At 40.2% G+C, this 18,757-nt stretch overlaps 2 protein-coding genes across 4 annotated transcripts; one reads left to right on the top strand and one right to left on the bottom strand.

Annotated features, from left to right (window-relative positions):
- Positions 1–238: 238 nt before the first annotated feature.
- Positions 239–10,696, top strand: LOC118413284 (BCL2/adenovirus E1B 19 kDa protein-interacting protein 3-like). 3 transcript variants are annotated; one of them, XM_035816547.1, is made up of 8 exons: positions 240–422; positions 3,344–3,391; positions 4,120–4,279; positions 6,005–6,110; positions 6,560–6,666; positions 7,742–7,810; positions 8,179–8,262; positions 8,523–10,696. In XM_035816547.1, exons 1-8 carry the CDS (start codon positions 374–376, stop codon positions 8,563–8,565), a joined length of 666 nt encoding a protein of 221 aa, XP_035672440.1. In that variant the 5' UTR covers positions 240–373; the 3' UTR covers positions 8,566–10,696. The 3 variants fall into 3 exon arrangements, with proteins under 3 accessions (XP_035672442.1, XP_035672440.1, XP_035672441.1); XM_035816548.1 differs by having other exon boundaries at positions 241–422; positions 6,005–6,104; XM_035816549.1 differs by lacking the exon at positions 3,344–3,391 and having other exon boundaries at positions 239–422.
- LOC118413282 (DNA helicase MCM9-like) lies at positions 10,629–18,666 on the bottom strand. The gene is made up of 12 exons (XM_035816546.1): positions 18,540–18,666; positions 17,657–17,954; positions 17,012–17,131; positions 16,645–16,758; positions 15,929–16,053; positions 15,433–15,514; positions 15,163–15,266; positions 14,661–14,792; positions 14,039–14,324; positions 13,437–13,656; positions 12,386–12,610; positions 10,629–11,872 (listed from the first exon to the last, which is right to left on the bottom strand). Exons 2-12 carry the CDS (start codon positions 17,949–17,951, stop codon positions 11,539–11,541), a joined length of 2,037 nt encoding a protein of 678 aa, XP_035672439.1. The 5' UTR covers positions 17,952–17,954; positions 18,540–18,666; the 3' UTR covers positions 10,629–11,538.
- Between the last annotated feature and the right edge of the window lie 91 nt (positions 18,667–18,757).

Genomic DNA, 18,757 nt, shown 5'->3' with positions numbered 1-18,757 from the left:
TGCCAGGTTACATGGCTAGGAAACATTAGACAAGACATTTATACATGCCAACATACTAGTACGAAATGCCCAATCGTGAATAGAATCACGTGCAGGGAGTGCAGGGCTTGTTTTGTTTGTTTACATCACGTGACATTTACCTGGTGGTGACGTAGCCAGAGGTACTTTACATAATTACTATCAGCAGACTTTAATCACGTGGTTTTTCTGTGCACTGATTGGCTGATTTGTCATATCAATTACCCGGGGTCAGATGTTGATGAGCGGGGAATGACGTAGCAGGGAAACAAGCCCAGCAAAATAAGGGGGGACAAATTCGACAGATTTCCTTCAGATTTTTGGTTTATTTCGTGCAGGTGACGCCGAAATAGCGATGGCGGAGACATCTAGAGAGCTGTCGGATGACAAAAGTTGTTTAAACGGTGGGTATTATGTACATAACGGGTTGTAAATGGACAGGATATGTGCTCGAGATCCAGTTCTGAGGACACAAGTCTGGACGCATCTCAGCCAGCAAGCTACATCTTAAATCTTGTTCAGGGCAGGGTTGGACAGAAATGGACGCTTGGTTTGAACCCCGAGGGCTTTTCGTATGTAACTGGCGGTAGCGCCTTCTCTTTGACGTAGCACGGGGAAACATAGATTTAAATTGCCGTCAATTTGACGGGCTTTTATACGCAGGAAATACCCGAAAAGGGCCTCTTTCAAAATGTAAACAAACTGGGAAGTGGGCCAGCTTTGAGGCTTTAAAGGTTTGTTTATCATCATATATGCAAGATGACGCAATCCTTGGTTATGTTTTTGTCAAATCAAACGCCAAAGGTAGAGATCGACAAAATATGTTGTTGTCAAATGTATCTCCACACAGGAGTTGTTTGTACAGAACTAACATCCTGCTGTTTCAGTGGGGAATATTGTGTTTTGGTCATATGACCACAACACACCTTTGCCATGGAAGTTGTTCGTAGTATAATCAATAACAATTCATTTGTAGAATTAAGATTATAAAGCACACACTGACACAGTAGTCCTGTGGATTTAAAAACAATAACAAGCCTCGTCCACCAAACAGCCATTCAACAATGTCAGATTTGCTGCGTTTGTGGCTGATTGATTATATAAAAGGTGTATAAAAGAAAACACCTTCTGTTGAAACAATTATACATCTTTTCATTTTCACATTATATATTTTTTTATTTTCACATTCATAAAAAAAGGTTCATTCAGATGTAGGTACGATGGATTCTATCTGCACTGATGTTGTTGCTGTTGTTGACAATGTTGTTGTTGTTTGCATAATTTGGGCATTCACAGTAACAATCACATAACAATATGGTTATTCATGTGGTCCATGTTTTACTTATATCTTAGGAAAGTTTTATGCATAAGTTAGGATTTCAGTTGTGCTCAAGTACATTGTACACCATTGAGATTGAGGAAAGCGTCACTAGATCTTTCCATGGCTCATTGCTTGAAGCCACGCCCTTTCCTCAACCAGGTCAGGAAAGAGGCCCAGGACACAGAAGCCCCCAGGGAAAAGAAGGGTAACAAGAAGTGCATAAAATTATATACTTGTAGCTGCATGCCAGAACTTAATAGAATGACACAATTGTTCAGAAAGAGAGTTAAAGGCTAGTTATGACTAGTTATAAATGCAAAAAGAGCAGCATCTCTGATGCCTTTAAATCTTCAGTGCTGCATGAATTTCAAATTAAAATCCCTTTGAAGTTGTCATGATTTTATTTGGTTCTTTTACTAAACTGGAAACCATGAAATTTTTACTCCACAGTGTTTCATTGTCACAGTTTTTGTTACAGTCTACACCAACTTGCTGATGGTGCAAATTTGGGTTTCAACTTATAAATAAAGAGTTGGTTTACCCAAGGAGCTTTTATCAGAAGGTTTACCGCAAAAACTAATCCTTTCACCTCCTGCTACTGCAAAGCAATTTAACAGTAATTTGACCTGTAAATAAGTCATAAAGGTACAGGTCAATCAGTATCTTTTAGCCAATGGGAAGTGACCCACCTGTCACCAGTGATAATTTCATATCCTATGAGTCTGAACACACAGTTATCTTCAGAGAATCAGTGAAAGGTATATCATTAGATAATGCTGATTGAGGTAATTGAAAAATCCACCATGACAGGACTTGAGCCACTTACAACCTGCAATATGCTTATCAAGGACTTTCAGAAACTACTCTACTAGTACTTTACAGAAAATAATAAGTTACAATGTGGCAAACTAAAATATCAAAGAATCCTATATGTAGTTATAATGACTAATGTCATTAAACTGCCTGCAAATAAAAGTTTGATATCTGGTTGTAGTGACCACCTTATCAGACATCCAAAACCATATGTGCAAATGTTATGTTAACGTCAATATGTGAAGGCTATTATTATGTTGGTAAGACGTCCCATATGACATATTAGGGCCAGGTCAAACAAAGTCCTTGGCAGATATGTAGGACAATGACCTTAATGCCTTATTGTGTTTCAGCCTTTTTGATGACTGGTAAACACATTGACACCCCATTCTCACTATATAGTACAGGCTGCAATGATGAATTTACTGAAATACAATTGAATACGATTGATTTTGCAAACTTTTTTAACGATCTAGAGGATCATTTTCTTGTTATTAGATTGAGATATTTTTCATGTGATAATTCAGTCGGGAAGTTATGTTAAAACGTCTTCAAAAAGTGTGATTTTGGGCATCTGAGGGCGAATTCAAATGAGATGGAAAGAAAACATTTGACAGGTCACTCAACAAATTTCATATATACATGGAAAAGAACAAATCTTTTTACATTCTGTACTAAATTGTAGGTTTTGTTCGTTCTTTTAAATAATGCTTTTTCATCGTGCATCATATTCCAATTGTAGGGCTACACAAATGCCATTTTGGTTGCCCAATCATGTACAGGTTGTCTGTTGTAAGATAATGTGATGTGAATTTCAATGTTGCATGCTCCAGAAGACAGGTATTACTTGCCAACAAACGGTACATGTACGTACGTATTTAAAATTTGACACATTGCTGATACTCACTTAGTTAACAATTAAGCCTTAGCTTTGGGACAGAAGGACTCTTTGAGTTTTTGTCCAATTTGTCAACATTTGATTTACTGTTACCAACTTGTAAGTTCTTAGTCTACCCTGATTATGTGGAGAACTAGGCAACTAGGTCAGCTCATTGATCGGTCCCATGGTATATTCGTTGGGGCCCTGAAAAGGTAATACATTGTGTACAGCAAAAGTCAATCATTCATTTGGATGGAAGACATCACCCAGTCTGCATTCTTGTTTGAAATGGTTACATTTGCATTTTGCAGTTGGCATTATGGAGGGTAGCAGAAGGATGTCAGGGGCCGAAAATGAAGGTAAAAGGAACAAATTCTAAAGAAAAAAAGTTTTGTCCACAGATCTTACTTTGCAGTGTCAGTTGCTGTGGTTTGAGGGTCATTTCAACTCCATTGTCACTTCTTTTCCTTAACACGAATTCTAAATGCTTAGAAATCTTTCAAGTATACAATGTAGAACTTAGAAGTGTTAAGAACATGGTTGTCTCTACAGACAGGTTCTGGTCATACCTGCACTCACATGTAACATCTCAATAGTCTGACAACTCACCTGGCTGTATAAAACAGTGTGCAAGGGCAGGTCACATTCGTCAAACAATCGTTGTACGATTGCATGCTAAGGGCATAAGGCTGTTCTTGGAATGAAGCTACCTATACTCTGAAAACGCTGTTGTTTCAAGACTGTAACCGCATGCTTGAAAATCATATGAATGACGTCAAAATTGTGCAACGACCAACAACGAATGTGACAATGCCAATTGGCTATGTACTAATTACTGTAGTCTCACCAACTTACATGTACATGTATGTACCACACTACCACTACCACTATGTAAGACTGTATAAACATGAAATTCAAGGTTTTGGTATTTCAAACTAAAGTTTATCTATGGCAGTAATTGACAACAACCTTCTATCAGCTCTCTGATTATTCTAAACTGTCATTTCAACTTGAGAACTTAAAAACAAAGGACTGATCAAAAGCTTCACATTGTATGTAAATGTTTCTAATTTCTGTGTGTGTGTAGACTCGTGGGTGGAGCTCCACTATGCGAACAATGGCGACCAGCAGCAGCAGCAGCAGCAGGGGACCAATGGGAACCTGACGTCTCCACACAACGGTAACATGGAGAAGCTGCTGATTGAGGCACAGCACGAGTCACCCAGAAACAGCTCCAGGGGCAGCAGGTCAGGACTTATGGCTGAACCTTAATGCTAGTCTAGATCATCAGTCTTTATCTGTTATTATTGAATGTAGCTAATCATAAGAGTACTTGATATGCCTAAATGCCCTGCCTAAAATAACAGAAATAGGTAACCCCACAGACAGTGTTTCCGCCAGACCTCAGCTGGGAGGCCGTCCACCTTGGGGAGCGAAATCTGCGAAAATTAAATCTAATTGCAAAACCGCAAACATTAAATTTAATTGTAAAACCGCGAAAATTAAATTTAATTGTAAAATCGCGAAAATTAAAGTTAATGGTTAACTGTCGCAAGAAAAACAAAACAACTACGTCCGATTAAGTTCAGTGCCGAAGTTTTATGATCTGTGCCGCGTACCGGTATGCCGCACCGAACGGGTACTACGACTTTTAAAAAGTTCTAGAAACGGTTCTTGGACTTTCAAAAAGAATTGGCATTTGTATATATTCTCTTTTATGTTGTAGTATACTTATAAATCATCTAAAACCTTCCATAGATCGAGAAATTTGCGTTCAGAAATGACGAAAAACATCGTCTATCGGCGACAGTGAGCGTAATGGCGGCCGAAATCCCGCAATCTCACGTGGTGACTTCTCGCGAGATCTGGGAAAGCTAGCGACGTCACGGGAAAATAGCGCTGTGATTGGCTAGGATACACAACAGCTACTGACCGCCATTTTTGATGCGTATTTATCCCGAAAATTTCGGAGATTTTGCGGGCTCAAAACTCATATAAAAAGGAACCAAAGTTATACTTGATGTTTTTTTACGTCCATCACCTCTTATGTGAACACTTTATTTTTCCGCTGTGTTGCCGATAACGAACTTGCAAGAGGTCGGGGATTTCCCGTGCCAAGCACCCGGTGGGCACATGTTTCTGATCATCGTGTTTTGTTTTGTTTACAATGATTGATGATGAAAACAGAGACTAAAGTTTTAATATCTAGACAAAGTTAGTGTGTTTTCTTATTAGTTATTTCTCCCAATAACAACTATTAGTTTGTAGTGTAATAGCGAGATCGACCTACCGCCAAGTTTTCGAAATGTGGCAGGGAAAATTCGCATAACTGAGACTTTGAAAAACAGGTTTTAATGAGATTATCGTATGCGAAAGGGCGCCGACACACTTTGTCAACAATCATAACAATAGCAAAACAAACAGTAAGCGGCTTTCTGACTGTGGACGGCATCCCCAAGCGTCTAGCTTCAATACAAAACACAAAACTGCGGTTTACATTTATCGACTTTGTACAGATTTCTCGGCAAAATGTTGGTGGCATTTTTTTTTATGAGGACGGCCTCTGTTTGCGTTCAAGCCGTCCAAAACGAAATGAGACCGTCAATGGACGGGTGGACGCCCCTCTGGCGGAAACACTGCCCACAGATAAAGGTGAACATTAGTGTTGTATCTGTTATATAAGATATTGAGTTGGAGTGAAAACAACGTGAAAGAGACGAAAAAGACGTCATACTGTCATACATTGTATTGATTTCAATTTCAATCTTTTTCACATAGACTTGTTTCAATTAGTTTCTTTAAGGTGAGGTATTGGTGGCCCTCTCTCCTTTTACTATCCTGCTAGTATCTTTTTGAAGCTTGCAATATTTGAAATCTGTTTGTGCCTTTATCCGTAACATCATTCTATATAGTTATCAGTATATGAAATATGTTCCATCCAGCTCAATTGTTTATGATATTCCACTATACAGCAGCCCCAGAAGTCCCAACAGCCCACCCCTACCTGTGAATGGTAGTGACCATGAAATGGGGAGTCTGAATGGCTCTAATGGACACAGTGAGAAGTCCCAGGTACATGTATGTAAATTAGCTTCATCAACCTGCATCAGAACGATACATGTTTTTCTGAAATATTTGCACAACATCCAGTCGATGGTCACCCATAGAATTGTTTTCATGGGGAGTGGAAGCCATATGAACTTTCCAGAACTTTCTCCTGAAATTTATACCAGAAAGTAATACATTTACATACTTATTTACAATGTACTGTTAGGTTGTCCAATTCCTACATGTACTTCAAGTTTACTTAGCGCATTGTTCTGCCAAGGAAGTTTCCCCAGCAAACTCTGTACAAAGTTTTTTCTCTATCCCAGAGAACAGTTATGTTCCATTAGTGAGATGCCCCTAGTAGAACATTACTTTGTCGTAAGAAGTTCTGCTCTATCATGTAGAAAAATGCAAAGTTTTGAATACATTGATCCTTACATTGTTGTAATCTTTGAATTCTTGATTTCTTCCGTGTCCAGTCTGAGACAGGCAGCAGTAACAGTGCCAGTCTGCCTCCACTGCCTGAGCGCAACACTGCCGAATGGATCTGGGACTGGTCGTCACGGCCCGAGCAAAACCCACCCAAGTAAGGACAGCTCTATAAATTACCTACAGCGTACTGAGGTCAAAGTCAGGGCAAATGGTTTGTCCACAAAAGATTCTTGAGCAAACACAGGGTCAGCAGGCTACATGGCAGCAGCATGTACTTTGAAACTGTTTTTCTTTCAAGGGTTGATGGAAAAGGTAGCTGCGATCCAGTGGCAGGTTAATTTTTGCCAGCAAAGTAAGCAATATGAATTTGCACATTCATGTAAAGAGTCCCCAAAGAACTTGGATATACAAGATACATCAGCTAAATGAACAGTTCCCCATGTAGATATTCTATTAGTCATCTCACACAATGATACATTCCAACAATGTCTCACTACTTTGAGGATTTCATCATGTGTCACATAGTAAATTTGTGCTGCCCCCCTTCCCTCTACAGGCCTTTAATTTCAAACATAAAACTTTCCAACAAGACATGTAGTATCCTACAGGTCATATGATTGATTTGCTTCGTAGGTGTCAAATGTAAGAAATGTCCCATAAAAAGACACTATGTTTCTTCAGTGTAGGGATTGAGAAGTCTGAGTTTTAGTATAGCGTAGAGTCTGAGAGTCTGGTCATTTTGGTTGTGTGATGAGTAGCTGTAGGTAGAGTTAATAGCAGGGCCATCAGGATGCATTGCAACTGCACACAGGACTGTCATGGTAACATAGTCTATCCAAGGTATGTGGAGCCCGGAAGAAGCATACAAAATGGTTGTATTATTCAAGGACGGTATACAACATCCTTGTATTATTCAAAAATGGGGTTATCAAAGCTTTTCAATTGTGCAGGTATAGGGTTAACATTTTTGTTTCAATTCCTATATTATATTGCTGTTTCTCACATCTTTGCTTTTTTATGTAAGTTTGGAGATAATGTGGATGCCATTGCAATTCTAAATGTAATTTGTACAGTGTGTGCATCCCTATATACAGGCCTAACTTGATCCTATCCCTCTTATATATGTCAGGACTTGCTGTGCACACACCATAATGACTAATCGATAAATGTGTACCATTGTTATTGACATGCATGTACTCTGTCATTGATATTTGTGTACCTTCTTGCAGGGACTGGGAGAAGAAGCTGAAGCACCCCAAGCACCGGCTGAGCATGAGGCACACCAAGGCTATGAAGAGGTGGGTGGACATGGATGGATTTGGATTTGATTTGGATTGCTACAGTACAACACAAGTGGAACACAGTGTTTGCTAGTATTGCGCACCACACAATACAGATAACCGTAGTTAGCAAGCGAAAGGATTGAGCCAGCGGTCACTTTGGAGGATGGAACCAGTTAGTATTGCACTGAGGGATGAAACATACGGTCACAGAAATGTCGGCTAGATATAAACTACTTAGCCTGATTAAATCTCGCTTATAGCAGCCCACCCAACATCCAGTCGGTAGCAAGCAGTTTGTGTAACACTATTAACAGAGAAAGACTAGTTGTACAGAGAAAGACGAGTTGTCATCCAATGACTGACATCATTCTTGTTCCATACAGTGATGCTGCTGACTTCCTGACTCTGTACTTCAAGGCACTTGTGATCAGCCACATAGCTGTGCTGGGCATCGGGATTGGCATCGGGTAGGTTGGAAGCTTGTGCTGTGTTTATAAAAATGTTTATGCTTTTTCTGTACGGAAATGAAAGCTCTTACCAACTAGCTTTTGATTGGTCGTCTGACTCTAGTCAGGTTGATGGCAGTGAGTTTACATTCTGAAGTGGTCATCAGTATTGATCCTGAAGAAGGCGACATTGGTCATTGTAAATTTGATCCGTGTATACTTTTGTGTTGGAAGAAAGTTTAGCATTGTACTAAAGTTTAATGATGTTGTGTTGTTCACAGGATCTACCTCGGGCATCGGCACATTGGCTCCAGCACCTTTTGAAGACACCATGCAAAACAACGAACATGCAAGTCCACCAAATAGCTTGCAAAGGACATGTACAGCTTTAACTGCAATGTGACATTCATGTTTTAGTTGACTTTGACATTGACAAAGCCACATCAATGTGTAAGATTTTAGGCCATTACAACTTCTGTCATAGGGTGCAGGTATTGTTGTTTTATCTGCGTAGCCTGCTAGAGAAGAAACTTATGGGAGGTCCCTTTGCAAATGGTTCTTTGCAAATGGTTCTTAATCAGTACTTCAGGAAAGGTACAAGAGGAATAATCTACTTTTAATTTACAGTGTTAACAGGACTTGTATAGTTGTTGTGTTAATATTTTAGTATGCTCCATCACTGATTATAAAAGTTGTTTGAAAGCTATCGTTTTTAGACTTCAACATTGTCAAGAATGAGGCTTTATTATCCGTTTTCATTTTCCCAAAATTTCGGCTTTTCTTTGAAATCACATGAAGGAGAGCAGAAGTACATATTTTATGTGTTGAGCCGTATACAACAAAGATGTAACATGTCGGCTAATCCTCAGTTAGTTAAATATTTTTGATTTAGATGAAAACGAAGCAGTTGTCTAATAGAATATAAAGCTGCTGTGAAAAGGCTGCAAAATTTGTCTCACTTTTCTCTTCAGATCGTCTCGCAGTCCCTTTCTTCTTTGCCCCTGCAAGCTTGTAGACCACTGGTGGCCCTAATGTAGCTTGCTATGTGTGCTGTAGTGTTTGTGATAGAACTGATGTTTTGCAACCTAATTCTCTACCTGTAAGCTTTCAATGTAAAATGTAACACACTAATGCTTGGACAGGACATTGCCTCCGGAAGAGTCAACTGTACACATTTGGGCGGGGGGCAATTTGTGGGGGCACATAGTGGCAGTAGCTGTTGTTTCCACTAATCTTGTTCACCATTCCCAGAAAGTAAGCAATGTGCCTATTTATAGATATGTAAATTGGCAGTTTGATAGGAGTAATTTAAACCATGGATAGCCTTGTAGATTTGTTGCATTCTGGGAATTTACTTTTGGTCATTTCTTGTTCTATGCTGTTGCTCAGATTGAAGATACTGATTTGTGATGTACTAACTTACTTAATTGTACATGTAGGTAACGAAAACGATTGAAATACCATAGAATAAACTGACAGTTGTTAGTGCCAAGTCGTACCTTACAGTTCCAAACAAAGCATCAAATTGTAACGCAAACCTGACGGATATGGCTTGACCTCCACAAAGATATAATTTTTGATAACCCCGGGGAGAAGATGGTAATTATTCACCTGGTTACATTTGAGAGGGACAAACGTTGAGGATTTGTACTTGACTGTTGCGGGAAGGGAAGGTGGAAAGGGTGTAAATAAAAGATGAAGTCTAACAGTGGTTACTACTTTGATACATCAAGGAAAATGTGAAGTTTGCATGGCTATGATGATGCATGCTTTCAATAGGTCGGATTATGTAAAGACAATATTGTTCTCAGTTTAAAAATTGCAATATGGACATTTAATTTGTAGGGATTTTGAAAGGCCAAATACATGAGTCTAAGCTTAAAGGGAGAGAAGACAAATTCTCATACATTTTCTTCCACCAAACAGTAAATTTGATTAGCCTTTGTTTGTAACTGAATACAGATTACATGCAGGCATTCCATACCAAGCAAAAGTCACATTTTTGTACAAAGAATGACTCCTAAGAAATGGTAGTTGTTAGATCTAGGGAAAGTAGATTGGTACATGGAAGACAGAAAGGAAGCATAAGTGGTATTTGTACATAATCCAGTTAATGAAATTTAAGTACTGAGATGGTTACATGTGGAGAAAAAGACGACACAAAGTGAGTGTAGTGCTGGGGATACAAGACATCTGTGGTCAAGCTCCTGCTTTACAAATAACGTTATAAATGTTGACTTCAACAATCTGTGATGCAAAGCAGTAGTACTTTTCCTCTGACTTGTAATTGTAAGCCATGAACACTTGCATTTCTACCCTGATTGTGTCATGAGTCAGTGTGCTACAGGTCTTCACAGTGTGGTCTACATTGTAGCTGCACCCTTGTGTTTTTTTTTGTTCTTGTCATTATTGACAAGCAGTGTGGTGAAAATAAACGTGATATGACGTCTGGAAACTTGCATGATCTGTTGTTGTTAGTGTGATGATTTCAGCTTGACAGTGTGCATGTGGATCAATTCTTCTGTTGCCTTGTACCTACATGTTGCCATGTATGTAAGTCAGCTCTCTGTACTTAAAGAATATCTGCATTGTTGTATCAAGTTCTTTGAAGATTGCATTACCATACCTACAGTTTGAATGAATGAAAAACAATTACAGGAGTATTACTGTAACTTTGTTATTGTCCTGATCTAAACATGTTTTTCTTTCCATGATTGTTATTAAAAAGCATGTATTGTGGATCACAAAATGTAGTCCTATTTGCATGTATCTTGAAATCTTACAGCCAATGATAATGATCTTGGAATCAAACCAAATGTTATTGTTAAAGAAAATTTAAACGAAGTCGAAAATTTGTTTGGAATGCAGGACTTGGAACAAAAAGTATCCATGAAATCAAAAGAAAAATACTTTATCTTGCCAATAATATATTTATCAATACCATATCTAGATACCAGGAAACTAAATGTTCAATATCTTCTGTCATAAAAGGTAACTTTTTAAAAGTCCAACCTTCAAGGCTGAGGCATACATAATCCCGTGGTTAGCAAGCCTGCCTCTAGACCAAGAGGGAGTTCCAATACTGGCTGTTATTGCTCATCTGACATGCATATAGCTGGAAACAGTCCTCAGGACAGGATGTTAAAACTGTTCATTGTGCTTGTCAAAAAGAGCTAGGGTAATTTCCCCGTACAATGAACCTTTCAGTGCTGTTCGTAGCATCTATCTCCTCTGTCATGACCAGTGGAAGATGAGCCCTTCAGTTCAACTGTTTGATTTGAGATAATGTTCACTCTGTCAGTACATCTCCATCTGATTTACCTGACTGTGCTGCCCATGTGTAATATGTGACAGCCCCAGTTCTGCCAGGATCATCTCAGCCTGCATGTTATATTCCTCCTGCGGTCGCTCGGGAAAGGACGTGTGCATGGCGTTCACCCCTCCGAACAGAGCCGCCCCCTGCATGGAACATTCCATCAGCGTCACGGCGACCACCGCGTCCTGAACTCTGACCTCCTGGTGCATCATGATGCGAGCGTGCGCCTGCGCCAGTCTCACTAGACTCTCCAGGAGACGGATGGTGGTGCGGGCTGAGTTCATCTGGTCGGCCTGACGCTGACGTTGGTAGTACCTTATGATAGGGAAAAAACAAGAACATCCTTGAATACAGGCTTTTCACTTGTGCCTTGTTAGATTACAGTGTATACCTCTTTAAACATCCCAACATGCTGGTACTATAATCCATTTAAGCCACCAACATGGTCGCTTGCCAAATTATGATTATCAAATTATCATTTTCAACAGGTTGGTAAGCCACTGGATAACAAAGTTCTTCACACACAAACAGTACATATTAAGTCAGTATTGCCCTGAGGAAGGTGACAGACATCACAAACATCAGCAGGAAAATGTACTGGTTGTAAGTGAAGAACTTAGTTATCTAAATGGCAGATTTTTGAGGTGGGATGATAAAAAAAGCTAGAACTCATGTGCCCTAATTGTGACTTAATATATAAGTAATTTAACATAGTCCATTTAAGATCTTAAAACTTTAAAGTCTGCCTGTCATGTTCATTACATGGTAGCACACAAGAGACAAAAAGTATAGTCAAAATGAATGCATTCATTGACTGAAAACCCTTACTTTTTGAGCACCAGGATGGATTCCTCAGTCATCTGTGGCCTGAGTGTTTTGATGAGTCTGAAGTACAGCTGCATTGTTTCCATGGTCCACAGTTCACTGTTCTCTGTTCCTTCCTCCCCATCCCGCATGGAATCTCCCAACCCTTTCCCATCCAGGATATATGAGGACACCATGCGGTCCCAGTCGGCATTGCAGGTGTCCAGAAGTACAAGCACAAGGTCAAATCTGCAATGTAAATAACACATTATTGTATACAGTACACTTAGGATATAAAAACCTGCTCTCCAACACGATCCATTCAGTGTCGCTGACGAAAAATTACAGATTATCTGAAATGACTGACTGTTTCCAAAATCAGTCAGCCTGACTTAGTCAGAGGGATAAACAAGTCCACTAGCCCTATTGTCCAGGGCAAGTGAAGGGCAAGTGAAAGTGCTGTTCGGGCAAGTGCATGTCCTACCCCACTTGTCCGATCGGGCAAGTAAGATTTTTCCATTGATTTTAGTGCAATTTTGACATACTTGTTACTTTTTACAGTCATGACATTAAGCAATTGTCTACAGAGAATTTCATTGCTGGAAGTGAAAATGCATATACTTAGTCTAGTAACAGTGACATTTGAATTTTGGGCAAGTGAAAAATTGGTTCGGACAAGTACATTTTTTATGTGCTTGCCCGATAGGACAAGTGGATTTTAGAAAACTTGTTCAACCCTGTCAGTATCCAGTTGCTTGTCAATGAGTAATTGGCATTTGGTGTATTTTATACCTGAATTTCTCAGCCTTAATCAACGCATACACTACACCGGTATGGCACTTAGTTTCTTTTTGCATTAAATTTGGAATTAATCTTACTGTAAAATTTTTAGTAAAAGGAGGTTTTCAGTGCTTCTTTGCTTGTGGTTGATCCAACTTTTAAAATTTTGTGCTACAGAAGTTCATTAATGAATATTCACTGTGTGATTAATCCATGGTGGAGAAGCAATGACAATACCTGCACAAATAAAAGAACTGCAAGATTTAAAGTATGTATTTGCATCTGACACACTAACCTGCTGAGGAGAGGACTTGCGATGGCAACATTAACACTGATGGATTCAGCTGGGTCGTATTTCCCCTTGGGATTACAGGCAGCCAGGATGGTACTTCTAGTGTTCAGCTTACAGACAAGGCCTGCTTTAGCCACACTGATGGTCTGCTGCTCCATGGCTTCGTGGATGGATGCACGGTCGTGTTCTCTTATACTGTTGAACTCGTCGATTGCACATAAACCTGGCAAAGTGGTTAGGGTTATTGACTTTGAGTGTCAAAGTTCTGGGTTTAAATCTCCAGCATGCCGCAATATTGTGCCTTGGGAAAGTATTTTCCTTACTCAGCTCTGAAAACAAGTTCATATACATACATGTAGCATAGCCAAGGGATGTCATTTCAGATGGCATGTAAAGCCGGAGGCCTAATGTTTGACAAGATGCACATGTTAGTCATGTTAAAGATCGCACCACACTTATCAAAGACAGTAGGGGTCCTTTGTAGTATGAGTGAATTGAACCTTACAGTTCGGTCTTACGGAGCTTGTATCTACTGTAAAAAACTGGCGTATTTCATGTGTACGCCCAAAGCTGGTTTACTAGTTATGCCAAATAAGAAATCAAACCTCCATCTGCCAGAACCAATGCCCCAGCCTCTAGCTGCCACTCCCCCGAGTCCCGTACAGCAGCGACCGTCAGTCCTGCGCTGGTGGACCCGATTCCCGTGGTGAGCACCGAGCGGGGAGTGATCTTTGCAGCGTACTTCAAGAACTGGGACTTCCCTGTGCCGGGATCACCCACGAGTAGCAGGTGAGATTCACCACGCACTTTGGTACCGGAGTCATCGACTTGTTGGACCCCTCCTGCCATTACCAGCGCTACTGCCAGTTTCACCACATACAAACCAAAAACCTGTTTAAGGCAAATGTGCAGAGACAATAAGTTACAGAAGAATATTGTTCCCTTTTATCATTGTACCCTTACGCTAATAAATTGGAGTATTGTTTTTGGCTTGTCTGTCTGTGTGTCTGTATGTGTGTGTGTGTGTGTTTCAGTTGTGTATGTGAAAGTGTTGAAGTCTGCAATGGTTAAATGTTAAAAATATTATATCTTTTGTCAAATTACAAATTTAAACGTGACATGAGATACAAATAAATACTACTAGAAAAACATACAGCAAATCAACAATTGGAAGACTAAAATGATAGGATCTTTTTTTGCCTCAGAGTTTTCACAAGAGTAGATCACCTGTGGACAAAGGGAAGCCAGGATGATGTTCCTCCCCTGCAGCGGTGCATCATGGTACTTTTCCCAGAAGTCTGTGAACTGCTGCCTAACCTCCTCCGTGATGCTCAGGTGATTACTCCGGTCATTATTCACCTGCACAAAAATATCATAGAACCTGGCTGTTTTAGAAACGTTCATTGTCAGCCTGACACAGCACAAAAAGAACTCTCCTGATGAAATCGCATGCCATAAAAGACATTTTGCCAGCAATATGTTTAGTGTCCTGATCCCAGGACATTTCAATGACAGTCTGTCACCTTCCCAGATCAGGGCAATACTCATTGGTACTCCCTTATACTACAGCTATAGTTGTTACTGCTGCAGTGTGAAGAATGCCGTCCGAAGCATTTAAGACTAGAAGGCAACAAACCAAAATGTCAGCAGATGATTGTTTAAAGAGCTTTGTTATTCTCTTTAATCTTAAATGTTGGACACAGGTAGTGTTTGATATGTGACTTCTCACCTGGAGATGGTTTGCTTTAAGAACCATCTGTATTTCTGGGCGCTGGTCTGGGTAGAGAGACTTCCAGCGCTGAAGCACAATAGCTGTGATCGTGATGTCATCCCCTGTTGGACATGGGTAAAACATACTTGAGTTACACACACTCTTACTGTCTATGCATTTTTCCCCATCTTCCAAGGAATAGACAAGGAAGAGGGATGTGATGCATTGGCATTGATGGCAGACGGCCAGGTACATCTAGGGTTGGAGAAAAACAGGAATGTCTCTCACCTGGTTTACAACAGTCAACCAGATCATCCTCCAGAACAACAGCCATGGAGCGGGGGATGGTACCAACTGCCAGCCTCTCCACCTGAGAGGGGCAAAATTTTAACACCTAGCTATACAATATTGAAATTAATTTAATGATTCCAATTACATAAACCAAGACTTAACACAGGAGGATGTAAGGATATAAATATTTGTCTTAGGAAAGAGATAATACTAATGCCAGACTATGTCTACCTTTGTGTACTTTTGTCACACAAAAATAGGTGTCTTATTCTTCAAGTTGTCAAAATGGATGGCTTAAGCATATAGATTATAATGTTTGTATATCCTTCATCATCATCATCATCATCTGTCTTCCCTGGGAGGCGGGGCAAGACAACGCACAACGTCTCTCTATAGCACTTGATCTGTCATTGCTGCTGCCAAGTCCTCATACCGGTATACTCTCAAGACTTCATCTGTTGAAGACATCCCACATTTGTATGCCATGTCTTACCTGCTCCTGCACCTTGAGTTCCTGGTAGTCCCTGCAGCTAGAGGGCGCTGCTGAGCTGTCTGTGAGGCACAGCAGCCGGGTGGAGTCACAGCCTTCTGGGTTAGGACAGCTCGCAGGTTTGCTGCCTATATTATGTATGGGGATTAATACTTGCCTCAACATAAATTCAAAGATCTCCCAGCTCTGTGATTGTGTTTTGTAATGTCTTGTTCAATTATACCTCATCATCTATGCAAAGAATGTTTTGATTAACATTAAACATTAAACATTAATCACTTCCTGTCACCACAGTGAAGTGACTAGCATATGTACAAGATGTAATTGCAAAAATAGACAAATAACTGTACCTCCCTTTGAATTAGTAGCCACTTCCATATAATTTCTATTATGTCTGATGAGAGACTAGTTCTATCAACTCTTGTTCCTGGCATTTGAGCAAGTCTGACCTTTGCGGCTATCTCACCCAAAAACTTGATCTACAGACAAACAGTGTATTCAAATAACTATGGACACACAGCAATACAAACAGACACACCAAAAACATACATGTAAATGTCATGCAGACTCCATTACAGCTGTGTACTTAAATGCATTGTACAAGTGTCTGATACAGGAATAAAGCAGAGTTACCTCTCTAGGTGTACATCAACATTACTGGGTATTTGTATGGCATACATAGCCAGCCATGTTTTTAAGTGGTAAGTTATAAGTGTTACCTGTATAGTACTGTTGTAAGTCTGCCCTTACAGTGAAGACGTGGTGACACTTGCTACACTGGTAATCCCGCTCATCTTCTAACACTCGCACTGGGGAGGCACGAATCACTGTTCCTGGAAGACAAAAACAGTACTGAAGCAGTATACAGTATCCCTTTGACCAGGTGGTCCTTGTGGAGATCATCATGTGTAGATAGATCATCACCTGTACATGTTTGATTGTATTTAGTATATTATCTTTAAACTGTGGCAACGTTTTTTCTTCTAATGTAACAACATGTATACACAATGAATAACAAACTTCGTAACATATTTACACTGGTCCTTCCTAACAGTTGCCTCTGTTGCGAGAACTTGTGCCAGTTACCTTGTACAGAGAGGAGACTGCCGATGTCTGTAGTCTGTGGCAGGGTTGTACGGTACAGCTCTGGACACACCGGCAGGCCTGATATACGGGCGTGTATGTGGGGCTTCAACACCATATCATCTGGAAGGAGCAGGTTAAATACTTAATGACAGTGTTAGATTATAAACACAGGGCTCAATATACTGGTTGCATACCAGGACCTAGTCCTGGACAGTTCTCCGCTACTGGGCACAAATTTTCTTCTTGAGATTTGAGACGCACAAAATGTCACTTGTTCCCTCTAAAAAATCAAACTTCATGATCGATGTGAAACAAATAGTAAAAAGTATTTCCGTAAACAGGGACAATCAACAAGTTGTGTTTCCATAAAAGATTTGGAATGTGGAGACAGATATTAAGTGCATCTGCACTTTTGTACAACCAAAATGGAGCTGTGCCCCTAATTCATGATTTGGTGATATTGGTGTAGGGTTAGGTCCATAGAGGTGCCACACCAGTACACTTAGAATGCATGTGGAAAGAAAACAGTGAGTGGAGAAGGTTTACTGCTCTATCTGCCACTAGTACAATAGGTGTGGGAGGATCTAAGTTTGGTTAAAATTGTTTCGTTTGGATATACACAAGCAAACGCCTGCTGGTGCTGACCTTTCTGTGCATGGTCTTGGTACACCGTCCTGGCTGCACGAACCAGCGCCGCGTCAAACTGAGGCAGCACCTCCCGTGGATGGTGCAGCAGCGCGTCGCTGACCGTCATGTCCGTCGTGTCAAACAGCGTCATGGCGTTCACCACCACGGCGTAGTGAGCGTTGTCATCCTCATCTAGTAGCACCTCTATGAGATCGTCCCTGTGCTGGTGTAGAACAAACCTCTCCAGCTTCAGGGTCAGGTTCTCCTTGTCCTGGGTGTTGGGAGCTGCTGGGATGTCATGTTGGCTCCACATTTTCTGTAATAATGTAAAGCCTCAGTAATAATGCATTGACAGTAAAATACCTTTTAGTTTATTTTCAGTGACAGAAAATCATTACTTATAGAACTCGTCTACTAAACAGAAACAGAAGTTGATACTGATAGTTTTGTTTGGCAAATCTACATAAACTGATAAAGGATACATTTTATATCATAGTCATTATTCATACTTGAACATGAAAAAACGATAGGGGTCCAAACCTGCACCAATTATTCCCCTGCCTCAAGTGCTATCTATCACTCAAAAGTTACGACTATGAGTATGACATGTCCAGAAGACGAGATATCAATGCCGGAAGTTTCACTGCAGCACGTTATAACACCACCAGGTGATCCATATTAAATCAAACTTGTCCTTTGTTTTGTTTTGCTGACACCTATACAACTACTAAATATCAGATACACCAAGGAGGTTAAAGAAAGACATACACAACAACCGACGAAGCACAGTCGACATCGAAAACTTCAATGACGAAACCTATAAATCAAATTGCGTACCCCCCTCCCCAGACCTTTCGGAGCCAAAAACTACACACAGTCTGGAGCGACTGACACAGCCTACCTGAACGACCAGATGCTAATCATCAATGTCCGCATAAGAAACTCATTGATATTCAATTTAGGTTTACGAAGAACTTGAGCTCAGAACTCGCGAGGTTCTTTGCTTTCTAGTTTCCCGCGCCAGTGACGTCACAGAAATGATACCATTTAACCTTGGGGGTTCAACCTTTTAAAATTATTGTAATACCTTGTACCAATCGAAATAGTATCGTAATGTTG

The sequence above is a fragment of the Branchiostoma floridae genome, chromosome 4 (assembly GCF_000003815.2).
Source record: "Branchiostoma floridae strain S238N-H82 chromosome 4, Bfl_VNyyK, whole genome shotgun sequence".
NCBI lineage: Eukaryota > Metazoa > Chordata > Leptocardii > Amphioxiformes > Branchiostomatidae > Branchiostoma > Branchiostoma floridae.
This window is presented reverse-complemented; position numbering and strand designations above follow the sequence as displayed.

What these genes read in the sequence shown, in the direction of transcription:
- LOC118413284 (XM_035816547.1), top strand. Translation starts at nt 374, where the DNA reads ATGGCGGAGACATCTAGAGAGCTGTCGGATGACAAAAGTTGTTTAAAC. An exon ending in AACAGCTCCAGGGGCAGCAG is followed by an intron (nt 4,280 to 6,004) that starts GTCAGGACTTAT and finishes TCCACTATACAG; the next exon opens with CAGCCCCAGAAGTCCCAACA. An exon ending in CACACCAAGGCTATGAAGAG is followed by an intron (nt 7,811 to 8,178) that starts GTGGGTGGACAT and finishes TGTTCCATACAG; the next exon opens with TGATGCTGCTGACTTCCTGA.
- LOC118413282 (XM_035816546.1), bottom strand. Translation starts at nt 17,951, where the DNA reads ATGTGGAGCCAACATGACATCCCAGCAGCTCCCAACACCCAGGACAAG. An exon ending in GGTTGACTGTTGTAAACCAG is followed by an intron (nt 15,267 to 15,432) that starts GTGAGAGACATT and finishes CATGTCCAACAG; the next exon opens with GGGATGACATCACGATCACA. An exon ending in TGGCTTCCCTTTGTCCACAG is followed by an intron (nt 14,325 to 14,660) that starts GTGATCTACTCT and finishes TGCCTTAAACAG; the next exon opens with GTTTTTGGTTTGTATGTGGT.